This window comes from Sander vitreus, chromosome 18 (assembly GCF_031162955.1).
Source record: "Sander vitreus isolate 19-12246 chromosome 18, sanVit1, whole genome shotgun sequence".
NCBI classification, from domain to species: domain Eukaryota; kingdom Metazoa; phylum Chordata; class Actinopteri; order Perciformes; family Percidae; genus Sander; species Sander vitreus.
The window spans coordinates 4,464,690-4,490,137 of NC_135872.1; the positions used below are offsets into that span (position 1 = coordinate 4,464,690).

The 25,448-nt window shown below is 40.5% G+C and overlaps 1 protein-coding gene across 2 annotated transcripts in view; it reads right to left on the reverse strand.

The window, feature by feature from the left end:
• galnt14 (UDP-N-acetyl-alpha-D-galactosamine:polypeptide N-acetylgalactosaminyltransferase 14 (GalNAc-T14)) overlaps nucleotides 1–25,448 on the reverse strand; it is a 191,590-nt gene that overhangs the window by 135,426 nt on the left and 30,716 nt on the right. For both annotated transcript variants that reach the window (XM_078274174.1, XM_078274175.1), the window contains exon 2: nucleotides 22,214–22,383. In XM_078274174.1, the coding sequence (XP_078130300.1) occupies nucleotides 22,214–22,383 (170 nt within the window). The remainder of the gene's footprint in view (nucleotides 1–22,213; nucleotides 22,384–25,448) is intronic.

Sequence of the window (25,448 nt, forward strand, 5' to 3'; positions counted from 1 at the left end):
CTTGTGTTATCTCTCCTCCAGCGCTCCTTCCCTCGCTCCTGTCCCTCGCTCTATTAACCCGAGCTATTTGCATGGACTGTTCCATTTGACGGCTGGACAGGAGAGTAGATGAGACCAGAGAGAGGGCGAAAGAAAGAAAGAAAGAACGAGAAGAAGACAAACAGCAGCAGAGAGCAGGATAATGATACAACACCCAGAGATCCTGACAGAGCAATTTCCTCTCTCTCTCTCTCTTTCTCTCTCTCTTTCTCTCTCTCTCTCTCTCTGTCTGTCTGTCTCTCTCTCTCTCTCTCGCTCTCTCTCCCCCTCCCTCCCACACACACTCCGTTGTCTGATGAGGCTGTCATGTTGGAAGATCGGCTGATCCATCTCTTTCTGCTATTTTTTTTTTTCTGTCTGTCTTTCTCTCTGTCTCTCCTCCCTCCATTAAACTTGTATTACTTCCTCTCTCTCTGTCTCTCTCTCTTTCTCTCGCCAAGGCACTCAGCTCCCTTTCGGTCTAATTCAGAAAATTACAATCCATGAATTTATAGAAGAATGTAATGTGGAGGGAATGGTATTATCACCTCCGGTCAGTGATCTTGGCTGAATAGCTTTCTTTTTTTTTTTCTTCTTTTAAACGCCATCTGAATTATGAACGTCAATCCATCTCGATCAGAAACTAATAACTATTATTTTAAGGTGTGTCCAGTCTGCATGCTGATCACCAAACCTAATCTTGTCATTAGTCTGGAGGGGGGGTGAGATTGCCGTCACAGTGACCTACAATCTGACTGCATCACATTTGTTGTATATTGAAATACCTCTCCGAACTGCATTCAGTATTTTCATTTTGCCTGTGCACATCGGTAATTTGTATTTCAGTCATTATTTGACATTATTCAAAAAAGGAAAAAAGATATCTTTCTTTTACGGTTTATAATAAACTGAGGGCTTTTACAGTCGTACAAGGTTTTTTGCAGCTACAACAACCTAATTTCCCCACAGAGAGCACTGAAGTGAAATGAAATCAACAGTAATCTAAACTAATTAAATCTAAACACTGATACAGTTCTACATCACCACTGAATTTCTCCGGGTCTTGTAATCCAGACGGACTTCAGTAATTGTGTTAATCACCACGTCGAATCAAATGGGATTAAATGGTGCTGCAGTTCTGTCTGGATGGGATGAGTGTTACATAAAAACATAACTAAAGTAAACTAAATCATTTTAATGAGAAATACAAATGCCATTACTTTAACTCCCTGATACTTAATACTTTAAATCCCTGAGGGTGCATTATGCCTGCTAGATTTCCAAATTTGTAATTTGGTGTACTTATAATTTAGTTAAGTTGATTGAGATTCAAAAATTAAAGAAATCATTGGATATGATGTTAAAGGCAGGAACTACAATTATCACAAATTATTGGGCGCATCCATTTCTTCAATTTTATTTTTGAATGAGACATCATTTGCAAGGGGTAAAACAGCTGCCAAGTAACCTCTCTATAATGCACACATGTTCTGCTTTGCAGAGGCTGATGCACCAGCCTAAAGTGTCCCTAACATCAAGGTAAAGTGTACTTTCATTGCACTGTATACTGGTCAGCTCTGTGGTTAAACGCTGCATCATGATCTCAGAGGTTCTGCATGAATCAAAGTGGAGGCGGACAGACAGACATGTGCCAGGAACAGTTTTAGCCAGTTCTCCTCTCCGTTGCCAAACAGCCCTGACCTGCCTGCCTCTGACTGAAACTGAACAGTGTCTGTGTGGGTGCCACTTGTCACCTGAAAGCCCCTCAGAGCTCATTAAAGTATCTGCCCAGGCCTCAAATTTCAGCCAGTGCTCCACTTGGCCCAATTCATTAAAGCTCAATTCAACACTTTTTTTTTTTCAGCTTAAACCCAATTTACAAAGATAATGATACAAAGTGATCAATCTTTGTAAGTGGCTAATACATGTATGACATCCTTTATGCCACAAGAACTGATAAGAAATCTCTGCATCCCTCTTGTCACACTTTTATGCACATTTTTAAAGCTCCATTGTGTAATGTTTTGAGTTGATTCTTAGCAAAAAAAACCTTTGTTCTTTCACAAATATGTGCTCATTCATGTGTAATTACTTCCACCAACTAATAAAAGTATTCTCGTAAGCGTATAATCTGCCATTCAGAATCACACAAGTCGCTCGTATGTATTCTGCCATGTTGCGCATCCATCTTTAAAATACATTAGCCAAAGAGGGACGTACCTCCGCGTTTCACCCTTTTACACTCAGTGGCACCGTGACGAATGCCGGGGAGAGATTACTCGACCTGCCGGCAGATTTGAAAGCCTGTTGAAGATGGAGGATCACTCTGATACTTTACTAACATTAGCTTGCATTCGTTTGGGAACCTGATCGCTGATGTTAGCAATGAAATGGTACCAAAATAACAAAAACCTAAAACTATTATTATACCGGAAGGAACGCTCACGGACGAAGTCGTACTTCTTGGAATAATACGGCCACCGTAGGAGTTAAAACACGATCGGAATGGGAGTGGCTAGAAAGTAATATTCAGTTGGTTGTCATATACAATTTTACTGCTAGATGGGAGAAACTCTTACACAATGTAGCTTTAGAAAGCCTAAATGGAAACCGCAAAATTCAATTAAACTTCCTTAATTGTGCAAAACAGTTTTAAACGCTCTCTTGGGGTGTTTTGCCTTTGTCGAAAAAGAGTTGATGCGCTAAATGGAACACTGAAATGCCTTTGCAGAATAAGTTCTGACATAGCCAACATTTTACTCACATGACTGATCAGCTGTTTTCGCTGCCAGTGTCTTTTAAGATAAAAAATAGCCAACACTAGCTGAAATGGAAGAACAATTCAAACTTGCTCAATTGAACCAAGTTCCTGAAGAGCTCTCTGTTTCTCTCCCGTAGATGGGTTTGCTTTATTTCCGATAAGCAAGCTCTACTTCTTCCACTCTGTTTACTGGCTTCAAATGGCTCTGGATTACAGCCATGTGTAGTCTTTGGCGCCAACTCCTGGCCAAAATATGCTGTAGCCTAGTTTACTCGCTCCAAACCAGTTGACAGAAACGTTAAACATTTCTTTCTTTTTTTTTTAAATTGAATGGTAAACACAGCGACCGTGGTCTCAAAGGGTTTTGTTTGAAATCAAGAGACACAGGATTATACAATTAATATAATATATTATACAGTCATATAATAAAACACAACTAGGCCAGAATTATTTTTCTGAAGTCATGGCTAAATTTATTTTACCCTTGGTATCAAGAGTAGGAGTTTAAATAGAGGTGCACTCCTAATTAGCTTCTAATAATGACAACTGGCCAATCAGACGCTTCCAAAAGTAATTCCATCAATTTCTGAAATCTTCCATACAGTTTAAGGAGACAGTCAAACAGAAATCTGTTCTAAAGCTGAAATAATGAATTACTTGGCTATTAATTTGAATGATCTCTTATGGAAATAAAAGTAGATACCATCTCGACTTAACACAAGAAATATATGGTAACATGAAATATGTGGTGTTGTGGAAAATGTTGTTTGAATGTCGTTAGGCAAGAGGTGTACTTATATAGCCTCAACCGAATGTACTGTATGTATCTTTCTCTTTTTTTCTGTGACCTCTGAACCTTTAACTCTTCTCTTTTAGTTGCTTATAATGATGCTGATCTGACATATGAAGCTTTTTTTTCTGCCATTACACTTTGATGATTTGAAAAACAGCACTGGCTAAATTCTTTAACTAAAAGTAACAAGGGAGCCTGGGTGAGTTTGTTACAACATCCTAATGTGGGTGTTAACGTGTGTTTGACAAAGTCTTCACGCCCGAGCGAGCCACTTAAAAGCCAGTCAGCTAAATGTAATGTGATGCGAGGCAATGTTTCACTCGGCTACAACATCTATATATTTCACCACGCTTGACTTGAGCTGATGAACGGTCGACATCCGACGTTAGCCGCCACGATGATCCATCTGCATTCTGCGTATTTCTCAGCTGTCATTATTGATCACTTCAAACACTTCTGTGTGTGTGTGTGTGTGTGTGTGTGTGTGTGTGTGTGTGTGTGTGTGTTTTTATTCAAGCACTCAAATGCGTTATTTGTTTAAGCTGGTCTTAATGTACTTATATGTGTTTGTAAGCCCACGCATTATTACATTTATTGAGTTACATTCTTGTGTATATTTCTGTGTGGTTGTGTGTGCATCAGCTGAATGTTTTTGAATTTGTGAGCGTGTATGTGTGCAGAGCTGGTCTGAGCTATAAGCAAACTTAGTGGTGGCTTGAGGCCCTAAACCACAACGGGCCCACGTATTATTTGTAAAATCTGAATTCTGTTTGGGTTCCTCTTTTCGTGTTTTTTTTTTGGTATAATTGACCTGACATCCCAAAGATCGAGGCAAAAACTGCTCCTAAATCCCAAGAAAGTTTGGGAATTGGACTGACAAATGGAAAAAGTGGAGGACTCCAGCACTCTGGCAACAAAGTTTTATCATCAAAATGCAGCTCCTGTGTATGAGAGTCTATCACGTTCCCTCTAAATTTCATTGTATATCACATTCTTACCGTTTTGAGATTATAAAATACATTTTGGGGCATTACATCAAAGTTTTTAAATTAGACGACACTAAAACTAATATAAAGAGCATGACCAACAACACATTTGTGGACATCATTCCAGATGTTGAGATTAAAACAAAAATGCAATTTCAACAAATGCATTTTCGGATTACAACTAATACAACATTTTTTGGATTATAACAAAAACAAGAATAAATACATTTGGGGGTGATAAACCAAACATGGGTATTTAGAAGAGGTAACTCTAATTTGGGGATTACAAAATGGGACTACAACAACCGATTTTAGGTGCCATACCAAACAGTTTTTTTTTATGATAGCTCTTAGAACTTCAATTTCAAACTTCAAACTCAATCATGTTGGGAACAAATAGGTAATCTTGTTTAGGGCAACAAAAAGGCTTGTGTGTGTGTGTGTGTGTGCATGTGTTTTCCAGAATCTATACGAGCCTGTTCAGCCTCTCTGTGCAGTTCATCATGCTGAGCAGGAAAATACTGCAGTTGTTTGACAAAAGCCGGAGGGAGGAAACAAATTCAGGCTGAAATTCTCTAATCGTTACAAACCAGCCATCTGAAAAAGCCAGGCTCTGTGTGTGTGTGTGTGTGTGTGTGTGTGTGTGTGTGTGTGTGTGTGTGTGTGTGTGTGTGTGTGTGTGTGTGTGTGTGATAGGACGACCTGACAGTTTCCTGCCTCTGGTGGAGACGACGGGCATGTCGGTCACATAACGTGTCTGCTTTTAGAGTCAAGGGTTGGATCCAAAGATCATTCATCATTTATCATAAAACTGTGAAACTGTGCATTAAATCAAGTCATTTTATGAAAATATGCCTGAAAACAAATGCAGAGCCAGTCGGCCAAAATGTCAGACAAAAGCTGATTTCTCATAAACAAAGAAAATGGGTGAACTACACCTATAGGATTGTTACATAATCCAGGAGAGTCCTGTGTTTCTATGTTATGTGACATTAAGCATATTGTTTAGAGGAAGGAATACGGAATGGGAAAAAAACCCTTTGAGAACCAGCAACACCACCCACTTAGCAACTCTATAGCTGATTGTTGAATCCTCAAACACAGATCATCATTACGACAACACTCAAATTATTTATTTAAAAGGTGCTGTAGGTAGGATTGTGAAGATCCAGGACTTAGCCAAAAAATCGGAACATCGACAACTTCTCAGTCCCTCCCCCCTTTCTGCTGAAGCCCAAAACGGTCTCCTAAGCCCCTCCCCCCACAAGGGAGAATGAATGCGTGTGCATGAGCAGTGATTGACACGCAGTTAGACACCCCCCCCCCCGGCCCTGATTGGTGCATCTGGAGTTTTTTTTTAAATGACCTGCTTCATGTAGTTCTACTGGAACACAGGATCAGTTTCAGCAAGTCTTACCTACTGCACCTTTAATCTATTAATCCACAGATGTTCATGAGACAGAAACCCGGTGCCAGGCCTCTGAATTTTATAAATAGGTCTGGTCTTGTGCTCATTGACAGCCGTTTCCCTTTGTGTCGGAGCTTTGTAGGTCATCTGATAATAACGAAGATGAAATCACAATTTTCTTTGAGTTGAAAGGTTTTTTGGCAGTGTGTGATGTCGACTTCATCTCTTTGAGAATCTGATTAGTTTGTTGTTCCGTGCACTCGGGCGTCTGCTCTGTCACCTGTGTTCATTTTCTCCTTTGTTTACTTCCTCGCTCGCGTGTTCATTGGTTAATTATTCATCTGTTCTCGTTTATCAGGTCGTTAACTATTTACTTATCAAATCTCCAACTCATTAGTTTTAGGTTCTTATATGTCTGCTTAATCTGTCGATCACCTTTTTGCTTTTTTTTTTCAGCTGAAAGTTATTAGTGAATCTGCATGCGGCTTCGAGAACAGAAGCCCAGCAGCTCCAAATGGCATTAAAACTCCTTCTCAACTTGTTTACTGCTTTACTTGTAATTATCAACAGCTCAGCAGGGGAGACTGGTTGCTTTTGTGTGCAGTTTTTGGACTGTGTGTGTGTGTGTGTGTGTGTGTGTGTGTGTGTGTGTGTGTGTGTGTGTGTGTGTGTGTGTGTGTGTGTGTGTGTGTGTGTGTGTGTGTGTGTCTGTGTGGGTGAGAGTGTGTGTGTGTGTGTGTGTGTGTGAAGAGGATGTTGAAGTTCTTCAGCATGGAGTTACATCCAGCTGTTTGCAGGATCATTAACAGAAACTCAGCACTGCACAAGTCCAGACCAACACAATGTGTGTCTCTTTCAACTGAAGATACTTTATGGACAAACTGGGATAATACAAACAGTAATTATAATAACAATAATCATAATTGTGAATGTCAAACAGTGCACAATAATTCAAAACCTTCTACATTGTAGAAGGGTTCCTTCTGAATTATATCCAACATACGTTTGCAGGTTTTAACAATTTTTAAGACCATTTTAGATAGTTAAACAGGTAACAAATGACAAATGTGGGGCTTTGTGAGTGGTGACAAACTGCTGTGTTATGTATGCGATCTCAATGAAATTGAAAATTAAGTTAATTTTGCTTTGTATTGTCCATATTATCATTATTCAAACAAAGTTGAAGTAAAAGAGATGGGGCAGGATATAGATCTGTCAGTTTGGGTGTTTGAACATAAAACATTTAGATTTGCAAACTTTTCAGAACAAGCAAAGTGGAATCGGTGTATCCCTTAAAATGAATACAATGTAAAATAAACTATTAAAGACAATTCTTTGACTCACAAATTAAATGAAACTAAATAATGCTGCTCTTGCTCCCACTCTACTATTAAACATGAACTAATTTACAGTCTCACAGACACATTTCATTTCACACCTGTGATAAACTTTCTCACTTATGTTGTACAGAAGTCATAGATCATGTGATACACTTGTAAACAAAGACATTTGTGTAAAAAAACAACAACAATGAAAACTGGATTTGAATTATTGGCTATCTTTTTTTTTCTCTTTCTCTCTTTTCTCCCATGCACCCTTTTACTTAAAACACACACACCTGCAGGGATCAGGCAGTATTGACTGTTCCCTGGATCCAGCTCGATTTAAATATGGCCTGAAGGAAAGAAGACAGAGGAAGAACAGAAGGAGGAAGGAAATAGAAGAGCAAGGAGGAAAACACAGGCAAAAGAGAGAGAATAGAGGAGGGAGGAAGGTCGGGACTTCCTGGGCACGAAGAGGATCAGTGCTGCTTAATACAAAAGTCACACACAGTCAGCTGAAGTGGATGTAACAGCGATCTTTCTTGTGACGGTGGTGGTGACAGAATGGTTGACAGGCACTTACACCAGCCAATCAATGAACACAGATCAATGTGTGACTGGGCCATCAGTGGCTGCCACAACCTCTGTGACACACACACACACACACACACACACACACACACACACAGCCAGCCAGCCAGCCAGCCAGCCAGCCAGCCAGCCATTACACAACCCCATTTGAAGCCATGTCACGGTAGACGGTACATACATTTCACATTAAAGTGTGAAACAAGTGCAGTGTGACAATAATAATCATATTTCACAGCATGTCATTGAATTTATTTATTTTTTTTAATACTGATTACTGTGTTATACCGGTCTCTGGGCTAAAAGGAAGCCATGTTGGATAATACTGAGTACATCTAGTGACTGTGACATGCACAGATCCTGCAAACTCACAAAGGGCTGAGTCTCTTGTTCCTTATAAAGGATGTTTTTTTCATTTTTTACAAATTTAACAACGCTCAATTTGGGCTAAATGACTTACATTCAACAGTTACTGTAGTTGTTATGCATAACTTGTTGGGTTATGTATCCCCAAAATGTGAACTGTATCCCATTGGTTCAGTGTTATACTTGTCACCTACTGTACAGAAATTCCTGCACGCTTTTTACTGCAGATTTAAGAAACTAAAGCAAGAAAGTACTCAGAGAGATGTACCGTTCCATCCCGGCGGCACAATCTTCTTTAAAGTTACTATAACTTGATTCTTCTGTTTTTTATATCTCAATCTCTATCTGCGTCAAATACATTTGGTTATTGACAATCAGGCTATACAAGTGGCAGACATTTTTTATTCAAGTAAATGTAATAGTTCATGAAAGGTTGCATGACTAGACTAGGGTGCAGATGATAGATGCTTCGATGCAGGGAACAAGGAATCCCTGAATGTTTTGATGAGTGTAGAAATAACTTGAGTGATATGCCACGGCTTTAACAGTCACCTGACAGCAATCAAATTGAACAGCTATGGGAGATTTTGGACCAACAAGTAAGAATGGTTTTCATCCCTCCAGTCAAAAGACTTCTATGACAAGAGCATAGAAGCTGTTTTGAAGGCTCGAGGTGCCCTTGAATTTTTTCTTTCCGTTCAGCTATCTGTACATTGAACCAGAAAATTGTTGGTACAATAGCTGGCACTTGGATAGGTTTTATCCCACCAATGAAATACTCAAGATACTCTCGATCAGCAGTTTATAACCCTTTTGGCTGTTCCCTGACTAAAACCAAGCAACTAACGCCCTGTTTACACAAATACAGTTTAAAAACGCAAAAAAGTGAAACCACCCTCCAGAGTGGAAATCCTAAAAATGCTCCACCGTTGCGTTCCCGTCTAAAGTGTGTATGGGTGAGAGTGTGTGTGTATGTTTGTGTGTGTGTGTGTGTGCCGTGTGCGTGTGCCGTGTGTGTGCATTGTTTGGAGCAATAACTCCACCTCCTCGTCTGTCCCTGTTCTCTTAATACATCCATGGTCTGTCCAGACAAAATTGTCAGCTTTTGTTGTTCGCTTTATTGGCATTTTTTTTAAACCAATCACAATTGTCTTGGACAGTGCTAAGCACCGGAGAAAAGCTGCGGCAGCTCTGCAAAATAGCCTCGGGAAGGAATTTATTTTGGTGGAACATGTGTACGTTTAAAAGATGTTTTAGTCGTGTAACAGAAAACTCAGATAGATAGACAGATAGTCTAGCTAGCTGTCTGGATTTACCCTGCAGAGATCTGAGGAGCAGTTAACCATAGTCCTCAGAAATCCACCTGAGTTTAAAACGCCAACACAAAGAAAGCCCAAGGCAACGGATATCCGGCCTAATTGAGTGAAATCCGGTAGATTTTCCAGCGGCAACGGAGCAATGCCGGACGTGTAACGTCAAGGATATAGACTAATAATCCTGAGACCCCTAAAGGATCAGATTATATTAAGGAACGCTGTTCAAACATGTCCGGACAAGTCCGGAGGTCACATACAATTGACGGCACGCAGACAGAACCTACACATACACCCTCTGATGACCACATTTACTTCATGCTGACCACAGTAGACAGTAAAGTGTTGGCTTAAGATTTATCTTGCAGTTCCTTGGGAGCGTCCAGACCCCCAGGTTGGAAACCACTGCTCTACATAACTAAATGCTAGATATAATCAACCCTATCATCAGTTTCCGTCTTTCGTGTTATTTTGTGATGAGATTTGGACTTTACTTTTGTTGTGAATGCTCTTTTTTTCGTCTTGCTTTGTCTGCTCAACGGGCCCAGCAGTGCAAAACACAACACCAAGCTGTGTTCAAGTGTTTCAGGCGGGACTGTTTCTTTAAGTTTCACTATCCATGCCTGAAATATACGAGGGCTTAAAAACTCTCTAATCTGCCTCCTCCCCTTCCCCTCCTCGCCTCCACGAAAGAAGTGGATTTAAGAGGTGAAATCAATGAGACGTCAGAGCTTCCCTCGGATTCACCATCTCAGTTGAAGGAACGGCTCCGTCTCCTTTTCTAAAAAGTGTGTTTTCTCACAATGTAATTTCCTGTAATTCTCTGCACTCATCAAAAAAACACATAATACGAAAGACAAGTAGAAATTTGGAAAGAAAAAGCTGCAAAAAAAAAAAAAGGGACAGAATCCAAAAGCATTGAGGCAAAATAACAGCCAAACCAATCTAATCAGGTATCGGAGCATATGCAGTTGTAACGTTGTAATCGTCTGCTCGGCGATTTGTTCGATATGCAGTCGTCTCAGAGGCAGAGCGGGATGGTTAGCTGAGGAGCTAGCTACAGTAAAGCTGCTTAGCGTCACTGTCACTCTGTGCTGTTGTAGAGCACCGGGGTGCTTCAGAGCTCAGGTTCCACATCAGCAGATTACCCACAATACACCAAGGGGATTTCCTCGCCTCACAGAGAGCTTTCTGCCTCGGCTTGTGCTGTTTGTTAAATTCAGTGTAAACGGTGGTAAACATGACAGGAGTCCTCATGTGTCTGTGTGACAAACGTCTTGGACCGGTGAACCAGAGTTCAGCCTCAAGCTGAGGACATCAGGGGACATTAGATTCTGTCCTGTGGGATCAATGCAATGGTAAGATGTGATTAAATCTGTTCGACTGAATTTAAGGTTTCCGGATATTTAAGTATCCATACCTCTGTTTCATACAAAGTGTCTTCATTGGCTTTAATTTTCACTAACTTCTATACCATTTCTTTCAGGTGTGCAGATTTCATTTTGCCACTTAAAACATGTGCAGGGATTTCATCCTGCTGGGAAAAACACAAACATTTCTAGTAGGCTTGTGCCGATTGGCACTTTGATTGCATATCGATGAATGAATGGATAATCAATATTCAGTTTTTCCCAAGCCAACGTTAGGTAGGGTTGGGTACCGAGACCCTGTGCTTATATGGCACCGGTGCCTTAACAACCACTATCTTTCAGAACCGAATAGCAACGAGGATTTCATTGCCTCATTTCGGTGCCACTTAAATGTCTGCGCTGCCCTCTGATACTCCGAAACGGACGTTAGCGGCAACAAGAGCATCGCTGCATGTGACGCTAATTAACACTACACTTACCGTTAGCTAGCAGCTGGATTAAACACGGTTAAAATGCTGACAGCTAAACGGTGTAAAGTGTGACTGTATTTCACTGTAGAGGATTCCAACAGCGGGACGTAAAAGTCTGCAGCTTCCGTTGTCGAAAAAACAACACAGACGATGTGTTTCCTTGAAACTCGCCTCGCCAGGATCGTGATGCAAAATTATTGTAAAACACCCTTTTCCCATCTAGTGGTTGTTTTTGTCAATTACCAACAATTTGCTGGGGAAATAAGTTATAGTTATACTGTAAGTTATTGTTATTACATTTTTAATAAATCTTTTAATTTTGACCATATGGCATTAGCAATTAACAAGCTGTTCTTAAATGTCACCGAATGTCGCTTTGTGCTCCTTTTTCAAATCTTTTTAAAAGTATCGGTCCAGGCACAGTTTAGGTGCCGGCACCATTTTAAAAGTATCGTTTTAGCACCGGTATCAGAAAAAAAAAAACAATACCCAACCCTAATGTTAGGCGATTTTAACTTACTTTCTCGGAGAAAAAGTCCACCCACTGAGCCACGTTCATCAGCAAGAGTTATGCTCGGGCAGCTTAATCTTACAATTAATCTTGCATCATATTTTATAAACTCAGTATGCATGTTAAATCTTCAAAGTACTAATCATAGCTGTCAGATAAATGTAGTGGAGCAGAAGTAGACAGTGGCATGAAATGGAAATACTTAAGTAAAGTAGGCATATACTGTAAGTACCACTAAATTATACTTTAAAAATTACCTCCACCACTGCATGTGCGAGTCGTTTCCACAGCATCTAAATGACTATATTTCAGCATGTAGTCAGAACTTGCCCAACACAGAAATCGGACTGAACTTTTCATCCAAATTCAGCCTCTTAATCTCTAAACAGAACGTCAAGATGACGACTTGCAAATCCCAAAATCAGTGTTTACCGGGAGAAAGTGAATAACGTAATGCAGTGAATGGTGATAGCGTTTTTTGGAGGTTAGATGTGTTTTCAAATCCTTTTTGCAGAACGTCGGTTCACAGCAAATCAGAGCCTCCAGGGTGTTTTACGTTGCCTCCATCTGCCTTTGATACCCGACTCCGTGATCATTCATCACTGGAGCAGATAATTGAATAAACGAGCATGACGAAGGGGAAATGAAGCTCATCCAGTGTCAGAGTTCAGAGGGGGTTTTGTTCTTTGTGTTTTCGGGGCTCGTGATCTGAGAAGGGTTAGGAGCGTCTCAGCGTGGGAGGCACCAAAGCTAATACAGTGATTAATGTTTAGCTGCATGTTGTGATTCATGGAAACATGACTAAGTGGTTGACTGAGTGGGAAAGACGCTGACGCCAGTGTGTGTGTGCACACACACACACACACACAAATACATACATGAGGTTATTGAATGACTGCGTGATCTAGTTAGTGATAAGTGTTCAGGGATCACTGGGACACTGCAATGAAATAATTAGTAACCAACTCAGTGGACCGTCGATTCCTCCTCCTCCCCCCCCCAAGCACAGGCCTGTGTGGTTAGCAATGGTTACGGGGAGGATGCCTCCATTTTGGAGCAGTGAAAACAAAGCACTGGAGCGTTATCACATCTGCCGCCCTGGCAAAAACAAAGAAAATGACAAATGTGTGCAGGGTTGTGTTTTGTTCAGCTGTGCGTCAGAGGAGAGAGAGCTGATGACTTCCCACCCTTTTAATGTCACCACTTCAACGTGGAGACGTTTCTCTCACAGACAGTGGATGCCTCTGTTGTGCATGAAGTTTTTATAACTTACTGTTCTGTTATTGAATTGACACTGTTGTCTTTTTTTTTTTAAACATCTCTTTACATGTATTTGATTGACACATTTTTTAATTTTTTTTTATACCTTTTTCCTAACTTTGATTTGGGGACATAAACACCATGCACCTACTTACATTGGTTATAAGGGACAAAGCAAAACTGCTAACTGACTGGAACCAATTGGAAAATGTGTCTTTGAAGTGTCTATATTATGAAAAAAAACAAATCTCTGGTGCTTCCACATTCATACAAACTTGGAAAAAAAAAACATCCATGCTGTTTTGAGTGATATGGTTTCTGAATGTGTCCTGCCTTCAGTCTCCGGGTGAGTTGTTCAAAATCTGCACGGCCGTCTACATCACTAGCCGAAACGAAGGGGCTAAACCACGCTAGCGCTAGCATGCTAGCGGCTAGCCCCCTCGTTCTCAATGGCAAAACACTGCAACAACAACACACAAATTCACCATAATCTACAAAAGAACTACTCACATGTCCCTGTTCTGCAGGTATTTCACACAAAGTTGGAAGTGCGCCCTCGTTTAGAAGAAGTTTCCCAGCTAATCCTGCCTTGTACTGACTGCAGTTAGAGAAACAGCTAGCTAGCAATAGTGAGCCTAACCTAGCTACTGCGCATGTGCAAATTCCAACAAACATGGTACAGAAGTAGGATGTCTCACTCTGTAGCTAAAACAGAGACCTGAACACAGGGTGAAAAGAGGAGCTGCAGCAATGTGCAGTACAACAAAAATATGGTGTTTTTTGAAAATTAAACCATGTAAACTTATTCTGGTACAACCTCAAAATACAATTATGAACCTGAAAATGAGCATAATATGAGCACTTTAATCTAGGGTTGCACAATAAATCATTTTTTAAATCACCATCGCGATATATCAACTTCCAACACATTGTGAAAGACGAGATGTTTTTTTTTAATGGTGCTTTTTGTGTTCAATTTGTTCAATAAAATAATGTTAGAAATAATTTCCTTTCAGTTTTTTTTTTATTCAACAACCAATTTGTTGTATTTTAGCAGAATACTAAAAGCAGCAGAAAGGCACAACTAAGTGCATTTTACCATCGGAAGCACAATCACAATACTCAACGTTATATAGTTTCCTCTCATCGTGAATGCCTAATTAATTTAATATTTCGGCAAATATATGAGGATAATTGCTGCAGTGAAACTGGTTTTCAGTGGAGTATTCCTTTCAAATGTTCAGGATACATTCTTGACATCTATTCTGAATATAAAGATAGTGAAACAATAAACTCAGGGACGAAAGAAACTTGGTGTTTTTCTTATCGTGGCACCTTCACAATTGTCTTACTGTGCATTGTTTTATTACTCGTTATCTTATATAGGCCTAGAACAACACATGTCCTCGCCGTTGTCCTATGTCTTGCATTAGAACAGTGTCGTGTTGCCATATCAACCCATTGTTTAGCACTGTAGGACATGTTTCCTCTCTGTACTGTATCAACCCATTGTCTTCACGCTTGGATCTAATCCCTGCGGTGGAGCAGCTGTTGGGCTCATAGACTGCCTGTCTGTCGGAGAGCAGACGGAGGGAGGTTCCCCTGTTCACCGAGATAATAGCAGAGCACTGGAGTGGAGTGGTTTATACACACACACACACCAACACACACAGCCTCTCAAGCTCTGCATGTGGCAATTATCTTTCCTCTCAGCAGCTTGTGGCATCTCCCCCATCTCCTCTCCTCTCGTCTCCTCCTCCACCTCTAATCTCTACTTGACTTTTTCCTCCTCCTCTTTCCTCCTGCAACCACCTTCTCTCCCCTATCTCCCCATCTTTCCCGAAGCCGTCTATTGCTCTCCTCTCATCTCCCTCCTCTCCACTACTTGAGATAGTGACAGAGCACTCCTCCCATACACAATAACGACCTGAACAATCGGCCTCCACCTCCCAGAAAAATAAAGCTTTTCTGCTTTGAAAGAAAAAGCTCTCTCCACACCTCGCTGGTCCCCCTTTCCCAGCTAAAAGCACCTCTCTTTTTTTTATGCAGTGACTCTCTAACACACACACACACACACACACACATACATACGAGTAACACAACTGATCGCCTGAGTGAACAGACACTTTGAGAATAAATGTAAAAATCAGACCCTAAAATGGTACAAAATGGTTTCTTTGTTTACTTCTTGCTTTTGGCTTTCTAGACTGGAGCCTAATCCTAATTTCTATTTAACAAATAAGTAACAATTATTTGACACCAACACACACACAGAGAAGATGTAAATGTTGCTCATTAGAGGCAAACTTATTGGAAACAAAATATTCACTCTGATAGAGAAGTCAGTCGGGTCCTATGTACTTTAATACTGTTGTTCTGAGCTAAGTTTTTAGTATTTTTGTAGCCTGCGCCAAGTAGCTTTGGCTTCAGCATCCAGGCGTCTGTTGGCCCCTTTGACAAAACAGCCCCAGGAACTAACTTGCAGTCGGATCTACATGCTTTAAATGTTTCTAGAATTCATGTTTGTTCTGTCATTGCATCTCAAGAAATGCCAATATTAGGCAAAGCAGTCCAGTGATGAAATTAAAAGGGACATCTTTGTTGATTGTCTTATTTCTCAGCTAAGATTCATACTCAGTTTATACTTGGAACCATGGCCCAGGAATAAACACAGGAACTACAGTAGCTTCCTATGGTCAAACTGCAGGCAAAGTTCCCGAGTTCCTTAAAATGTTCAAATTCTCGCAGCTGAAAATGCTGTTGGTTCCTTCTTAACCAGTAAATGGTTGATTCATTTTATGTATTTAAATATTGGCGGAAGACTTGAATCTATCAAGAAACATGTAAAAGTTAGATATTCCTCCTTCCGCCTTAATCTTATTAATCCCAACGAAAGCAGAAATGACACCTGCGTTGCCTTAGTCCCTGTGGAAGCCATCCAATGCATCTATAGTCTCTTACTATTTGTCCAGATGTCTTGCAGCCTGCAGGCTTTACTGAGACCAACTGTGCATCTTCAGCTCAAAAGCTTGCTTCTCTAATCTTTAGGTTATCGTGGCCCCACTGGGAAAATAACAGACCTGGAGCCTCCCCTATAAACCTGCTGTGCTTTCTCTACATGAGTTTTCCTTTAGAGTGGTAATCTACCGGGTTCTCTGGTTTTTGTGTCTTTATTTTCGGTATGTAAGGCTCATAGCTGAGGTGTTTCTGCACTACATTATCCAGAGACCACCTGTCTATCAAACAGTGCCTTTCTTAGAATTTTCTAGTGGTGAGGTTCAAGTTTCTCTATACTTTAGGTGGTGCTCTTATCTCTTTTTTTTTTTTAAAAGATTATTTTTTGGGCATTTTTAGGCCTTTATTTGACAAGACAGATGAAGACATGAAAGGGGAGAAGGAGGGGGAATGACATGCAGCAAAGGGCCGTAGGTCGGAGTCGAACCTGGGCCCACTGCGTCAAGGAGTAAACCTCTATATGTTGCCTGCTATACCAACTGAGCTATCCGGGTACCTGTGCTCTTATCTTTAAAGTAACACGCCGACTTATTGGGACTTTGTCTTATTCACCGTATCCCCCAGAGTTAGATTAGTCCATACATACCCTTCTCATCTCCGTGCGTGTCGTAACTCTGTCTGGCGCACCCACACCTAGCCTTGCTTAGCACAGATCCTGGAGGTAACCGGCTCCATCTAGCCTACTGCTCCCAATAAGTGACAAAATAAAGCCAACATGTTCCTATTTACATGTTGTGATTTGTATAGTCACAGCGTGTACAAATAACAAGGTCACATGAGACGCAGCCATCTTCTAACTGTATACAAACTGGGAACTATATTCTCAGAAGGCGAAGCATTGCTACTTCTGCTACTTGGGCGGAGTGATTAGCGCAACACCTGAAAAGCACCATTGTTACTCTCTGCTCCTCACCACGGGGCTTCTCGTGTGCTACAAGCACATATATACTAGACTATACAAATTAGGAGATAGGCCTGCACGATTAAAATATGAATCACGACTTTTTTTTTAGCTTAGAATTGATTTCTGATTCTCTGCCAGGATTTTAAGTGTAATGTTTATTGCACACATGAACCATGACAAAACAAAACAAAATGGCAGTACCAAACCTAGATTTTTTTTGGCACCTATAGCACATTGCGTATCACCACAAGCCTGTAAACACAGAGGCTTCAATGAATAAAGTACATACTGGCCATTTAAGTACAATAGGCTACCAAAAATAGTGACATATAACACATGGAACTAAATATGGCCTGGATACAGGCTCTATCTGAACTCCTTGAGCATGTCTTTACATAATTAAAACTTTTTTTATTTTTATTTTTTTTATTAAAAAATAAATAAAATCGAAGTCATTTAAAAGTTAAATTGTGAACAGGGGTGAATCGACATCGCAAATTTATAACGATTTATCGTGCAGGCCTAGTCGGAGATTGTTTTTGTCTCAGAACACCACTTAATAAGGAAAACATAGTAGTGTAGATGTAGCCTTAGTTGGCCAATGACACCATTTTTCAGCAATGCTACATTATAGCTCAGTAATAAAAGGGTAAATATGTAAATCTAAGGAGTAACACTGTGGATAATTGGGTAATATTGTGATTTTATTTTTCCTAGTAAGATAATGAGGCAAGTGAGGGTAATTATTTTAAGCTCTGTTATTATCCTGTTATTACCAACATACAACCATTAGGGTAACATCTGAGTAATAACAATCTTTGTAATATTTGTATTATTCATGTGCATTGTGAGGTGATATTTTTTTGCTCTATGAATGCAAAAGCAGTTGTGAAAAAAGACAAACGGCTACAACTCTGCATCAAGTGGCACAAATTGAGGCAAAGGCACATCTGCTGGAGATGACTATTTTAAATGACACTTGAATAAAAAAGTATTATTAGTCATACGGCTCCATGAATGTGAGGGAAAGGAAAGGGTCTGAAACAACTGGGGGTCGGTGTGTTTTTAAATCAGTGTGTCTGAGCGGTCACACAAAAAACTCTCCACTGACTGTGGCCCAAAGAGACAAACAACTAAAAATACACCTAACCTAAATGTAGCTTGCTCAAAACAATGGACTTCATCTTGAAGTGAAAGAACACAAACAGTCTGACTTTGGTAGATGCAGCTCATGTTTAATATTTGGGAGTCAAATGTTTAGATTTACGTAAACTTGCGATGCATTTTTCACCTCTGCAAAGTCACATTTTTGTTTTCAGATTCAACCTCAATATCTTTAGTGCCGTATGGAAAGTAGCCGTAACACCAACTAGTGAAAACTGTCCCAAGTACAGAATGCTTCATAAGATTGTTTATCTTGTATAATTACTTTTTGATGAGACAGTTTCTCACTTAAAACCATAATTTCTGTGATTTACAGTATTTTGCCTGTAACATATTTATATTCCACAGTGCACTAGTATCAAAACATGTTAAGCAATAGTCACGGCATAAGACATATCATTACATGGAAAGTCAGTCGAAAGCTGGGAATCTAACTGCAGTCATCAGAGGTAATGACAAACAGTCAACACCATCATTTTCAACGGCTCCATTTACAAATCTCTCCTTTAATGTTAGCTTTCTCTCACTTTTTGTGCTCTATCTACAGATTTCTGTCACACCACCTTGAATTTCCTCCAAACGCTCCCCTTTGGGAACGGTGCCACAGTGTAGGAAGCGCCTCAGTGAGTCTGCAGCTGAAGAGAAGGTGTTTTTGAAGAATACAAAACCTCAGTGGCTTCAGTCGAGAATTTCACTGCAGCTTTTTCCATCCTAACAGAGTATAGGGTGCATATCATTTCCCCTGCCAAGCACTCCCGAGATGTACAGCTACACGGTAACTGAGTTAACAGATAATCACATAACAGCAAACCCCCCCACACACACACACACACACACACACACACACACACACACACACTTTATCGCTGTCTTATACGAGATAAATGAGCACTATCAGCCCCCCACCTCCCTGCTAGCAGATTAATGTGTAAGCGTATCCCCGGTTTCCCGCCTCCTACAAACACTTCTCACTTTCTCGGACACACACACACACACGCGCGCACACACACACGCGCACACGCACGCACGCACACACACACACACACACACACACACACACACACACTTTTCAGCCGCCTTATGTCAGCTCGACAGCGAATTTCCCTCCTCCAGAAACACAGCAGATGATGCACACTGTCGACAACGCATTTACGAACGTTAGCATACACGTGTGTACATGTAAACACACACACACATGCACGCACACAGTGTCAGAAGCTTTGATTGAGTCAGACATCATACATCTCATCAACTGCAGGATACATCTTGAAAAAGTCCACATACTCAGACACGCAGAGTGATGTACGTGCCAATTATGCTAACAGATTTTAGCTTCCTACGGGAGTCGTGAAGCCGTAACCCGCTGTGCTCACCAACACCACCAGTGGCTTAGTCATGTTCACAGAATCTGCCAGAACAAACAGCCACCCAATTAACACCCACATGCAGCTTCCTATTAGAGAGCTGGGTCACCATGAGCTGCCTGCTAACCTTTAACCACACAGCGAACGGATCGGCTGAAAGCCGCGCCGTCACAGCGGGCAAAATGGATGTTCCGGCTGGATTTATTTGTCCTTTACATTAAGCTACCTTTTCTGTACTTTTGCAGCTTCATTAAATATTGTCAGACAAAACAAACAGTGTCAATGGCACCTCTGAACATAAGGATGGGGATTTGTAGGTAAGAGAATAAAATGAAAACAATAATGGCACCTAGAAATGTAGTAACACTCTCAACTTATTTCCTAAAAAAGCTAGTCAGTTTAGTTTCAATCAAACAAACAGGAGGAAATAGTGCATTTGTTGGGGACTATTTTCAGAGGCGGATTAATCTACATTTGGCGCTCTAGTGATTATTTGTGGCAGCATGATGGTGTATATGGGATAGAGTCAAAATAAACAGTTTGTGGGTTCATGGTAATGAAGGAACATGTCGCCCAGTGCAACTCACCGATGTGTTTTTAACAACAATGGAGCTCTTTGGCACAGAGAAAAAGCATGGATCACAATTTGGATAGTAACAGTGTGTCTCAATTTGGATACTTCTGTGAGTACACTTACATGTAGTACATTGTGTACACTATGTGCTCACTTGTGTCTGCCGTACAATGAAGACAGGGTAGTGTTGTCTCAAATCTTGCACGGCCGTTATGCACCGACCGGAAATTACTCTTCTTCTTCGTCTGTTAAATGTTAAATTGCAGCCGGGTGGAGCATTACTGCCACCTATTTTCACCCCGACATAATATATACCGGCTTGTTTTCTGGCTTATCGGAAAAAAACATATATAAACTACATTTGTATAGTTCTGAGGTCGCTGTCAGGATAAGCCATTTTCACAAGTTTAAAAATGCGTTGGTGGTCCCTTGGCTTCCACTACGTAGCAAAGGTGGCAGCCGTTGAGTGTTGTAGTGTCCAGCAATCCACACTCCGCTCCACACCGCTTTAAGTGCAGCATCCGGGTACTCGTAGTGCACTTCATGTGGCCATACTTTGTCAGTGTAAACGTGTGATGTACTCAAAATAGCAAGTGTAAGTACAGAAGTGCGTGATTTGAGACACAGCATGAGTCTTGTAAGTAGGAGATGCTCATTGTTGGTTTTGATTATTTCATGGCATTTGTTGACAATGAAAAATAAACTATTGCCAACCCTCTCTTTAACTGTACTTCTAGGTCAATCATTACAAACTTAGGGAGAGAAACTGTTAAAAGTTGAAACAACTTTAAAATTCCACTCTAAAATTCCACTCAGGACCCCAAACTTTAGAAACATCTTAAATATGTCAGGTTGTATTTGAGGGGAAATATGTATAAAGTCATGCACCACACATCTAGAATATTAAAAAATAAAATGCCTTAAGTATGAATATTTCAATCAGTGAAGACATAAACTAGATGCAATTGAGTTGTTTTCCTAATTTGAAGCAAGTAACGGGAGACTGTAAGATTCAAGAGACTAAAAAACATGTACAAAATTAACATCCCTTAAATCATTCATCGTAACAAGATAGGAAATACTCTGATGCAATCTAGTGAAAAAACTGCTCTATGATATTTTTTGACATATAAATCACCTAAAAAATGATATAAATACAAGTCACAATATTAAAGTGTAAGAAAAGATCAAAGTGAGTGAGTGAGTGAGTGTGTGAGTGTGAGTGTGTGTGTGTGTGTGTGTGTGAGTGAGTGAGTGAGTGTGTGTGTGTGTGTGTGTGTGTGTGTGTGTGTGTGTGTGTGTGTGAGTGTGAGTGAGTGAGTGAGTGAGTGTGTGTGTGTGTGTGTGTGTGTGTGTGTGTGTGTGTGTGTGTGTGTGTGTGTGTGTGTGTGTGTGTGTGTGTGTGTGTGTGTGGCTACCCTGGACCTCTTGACGCTTTCCACAAGTGCCTGAAGGTTTTTATCTGCTGAAATGTGTAAGAAGGCGGCTGCTGTCAAGGCGACGAGCTCCTTATCTTCCTGTTGACGACGATGGGCGCTCTGCTAAGAGGATTTCTATTTTGGTGTTTAATTTAATTTCTTAGCAGACAGGCGGATTGTAATTTGGTGGCTTTTCTAGGAAAACGTGTTTGGTTTCATAATCTCAAATTTGTTTTTGTACAGATAGGAGATTCATTATGAGCTCAGAGAGCTGCTGCTGTACTGTTTGACCCTGTGTGTGTGTGTGTGTGTGTGTGTGTGTGTGTGTGTGTGTGTGTGTGTGTCCGTGTGTGTGTCTGTGTGTTTGTTTGTTCCTGCATGCTACTAGACTTTGAGTTTGTGCACTAATAAGCTTTTATTTTTTGTACACGCTCAACTGATTCACACCTCACATTGTAGAAAGTGTGTAGAATAAACCTCCAGTGGCTAGATTGAACACACTAGGCTGCTGTGTTTCTCAGGGTGTATGTGTGTGTGTGTGTGTGTGTGTGTGTGTGTGTGTGTGTGTGTGTGTGTGCGTGCGTGCGTGCGTGTGTGTGTGTGTGTACCTGTAGTGTCGTGTGTCTCTCAGGGCTCGGTTGCTGGGGATGCGTTCGCTCTCTCTCTGGTTGAAGGCATACAGGGTGTACGGGTCGTCACCGGGCTTCCAGCGCCGAGCGCTCAGGTAACCCCGCTCATCGAAACCTTCCAACATGTCCTCCCACTCGGCATCTGAGATCTGTCAAGAAAAGAAAAACATGGGTTTAGTCTAAAACATGTCCATCCAACAGTCCAAAACCCTGAAAGATTTAAATTCTATCATTCGGGTTTTAGAGGCATTCTTTGGACATGTATATGTATACAGCACATTAGGAATACGCGTCTCAATCTGAGTTTTTACCTCAGGCTTACGGTCAGCTCTGTGCGTTGCTATGGTTGCTGTACACAAACCAACCAGCCAACAGTTTGCGAGGCTGAAGACCCGATAAGAAGGAGAAACACAGCTACTTTTAAACATTATCAAAGACTTGGATATCAACAGGTTCTACGACGACCTTTTCAAGAAGCTGGTTGAAGGAATGAAAGAGGGACGCTGTGTTCGCACGGTCCACAAGTCCGCCGCCGCTGGTAAACTTTGAAAAAATCCTATTTTGCACAGCTGCATGTAAACAGGAATATTAGTGGAATATTCAATTTCATTATTGTAAACAGCTTAGTCGGAATATGGTCTTTTTTTCGGAATTAGGGCAAAAACCGGAATATTATGTGCATGTAAATGTAGTCACTGACTAAACTAAAACAAATAAATATATAAAAAGAACAAGAAGGAGAGAGTAGAGAGTAGGTAGAATAAACAAACATCTCTGTGTGTGTCTCTCATACGTCTACTGTATATAGAGGTAATAATTTGTGTAACACTTATCTGCACAATAAGACAATATGTTGCTATCTTTTTGCCAATAAATCTAATTATCCAGCTGTTGCGGATCCAATTCATCAGTCTGTCAGCCATCCAATAAATCAATCATCCACAGTACTGTATCAATTAATCAGAGTCCGTTTACTGCACGTTGGCATTAGTCCAGAGTTAACCTGGGTTCAAACCAAATGAAACATCTCAGAGCAGAGTATGTTTCAGCTTTTGTTGACTGACATTTGTAATGTGTGTGTGTGTTTGTGTGTGTGTGTGTGTGTGTGTGTGTGTCTGTGTATGTGTCTGTCTCTCTTTAAAATCATCTGGAGAGTTTTTAGAGGTCAATTTACTAAAAGAAGATTCAGAAGTTGTTGTTTTTTTTTTAACTTGCTGCTCTTTTGGTATTTAACAAGATGAATGTTGGACTTCAGCCTTTTATCGTATTTGTTCTCTCCGTTTTGTGGCTAAAAGCTGCTTTTGCTGTCCTGATCTGTGCTGGAGGCTTTACGTTGGTGTGTGCTTTAAAGGCCTGATTCTTTATTTTCTGATCATATAAATGTCACCAAAAAAACACATATATAAAACTGCAGAAGAGTATCACTATTCAGATTATAGAGGTCTAATTTCCTCCTGTGTTGACAGACATTAAAGGTGTAAACAAATCCCCTACAACCCAGTCTCACGGCAGTTCATGAAATGGTCACGTTATTTAATCTGTTGATTCGTGTACACGGACACGTTAATGTCGTTTATTTCGTGGTGGTCAGCACTTATTTTAAACTAATGTATTTCAATGGGAAGCATCTTTCGTGATCACAGCACGACTACGGTAGCGAGTAGTATGAAATGCCGAAAATCCGCACAGGGAGGTTGGTTGGGGTGGTGGATGGGTCAAACAACACAGGACTTTCACCCCAGAGACCACTGATTGTGTCCCGGCGTGTGACGTTAACTTTCCCCGTTCTTCTTTTCCTAAACCCAACCTCCGTATAGATGCTTCCCATTATGTGCTGACCACCATGAAATAAACAAGATTAACGTGTCCGTGTAGACGAATCAATAGATTAAAAATAACGTGACCCCCTAATAACATATGAACATGTGTATAACCCAATAATCAGTTAAATCAATCGGTTCCAGTCCCATGTCTTGAATTTTGCTGTTTTTATTTGGATTACAAATTATGTTTGTGTCTTTTGTTGCACCGCTGCTCTTACTATAGGCTTGTGTTGAGGGTTGCCAAAGTTACCCAGTCAATACATGAATCATTCAGTCAGTCAATTAATCACTCAGTTATCAGTCTTCCAACCTAATAAGTAGCTGGCGTGCTTGGTGATTATGCAACCGTCTGATAGTGTAGTACTGTGTAGAAACATCCGGATCAAGTACTCTGCATACTGGTGGTTCTGCAAGTTGTAGCGTATCCATTAGAAACTACATCTAGCTTAACATACTGCTGAGCATTTTTCAAAACTCAAGTTGTTTTTACACCTGTAGTCTGGCTCATTTGGCCCATACCAAATAAAAAATAATGTATGTGGTGAGCTGTTTTAAGTTTATTCTCATGGATTATGCTTAGGAAATCACTGCCTCGACACTTCCCCACAATCAGCAGATGGATTCAGCAGTTAGCTTGGGCACCAGCCTAAACAAACCCAACCAAATGGGCAAACACACCAGAGTCAATTTGAACTACAGCAATCTGGTTCAGTTTAAAACCCTAACATAAGATTTTGCATTCAGGACAACCACTTGTTTTAGCTATTTCTGTTAGTATAAAAACAAACTTTAAACATGTGTGAGATACAGAAGGTAATCCATCTTACCTTAAGCTTGTTGTCACTTAGTGGTAATGAATGTGCATTCAATTCATTTTGACATGTGATAATTAATAACTGTCTGCTGAACTGCATTCAAGGTTTTCACTGATGACAAATAATGAGCACATGTGGATGTTGGGAATGTTGTGAAAAGACTGTTAGTTTCTTGCTTTTAAAATGTTTTTGCAGCCGCTCCCTCTCAGATGTCAGGTTGTCCTTGGACACATTACATAACAGGAAGACTCCACTGCAGTACCACACAACAAACACTTAACTCTGACAAAATAAAATTGACTAAATGTTCACTGTGATGAATTTCTGAGCTCACTCTTGATTTTCTTGCTACCGTAAATAAATGGAAATTAATATGACTGCCTGGAAGGTAGGAGATCAACCTTAAAACCTACTGGATGCTTTGGATAATAGGCTGCAATAATGTAAAAAAAATGCAATCTGTAGTTAATGAGCTACAGCATGCAAAAGCAGCTGTATGGCCCTTTAATATGCTAATGAGAGGCCAAGTTCTCAGTGTGAGCCACAGTAAAAGTTAGGCATAAGTAATAAGTTTCA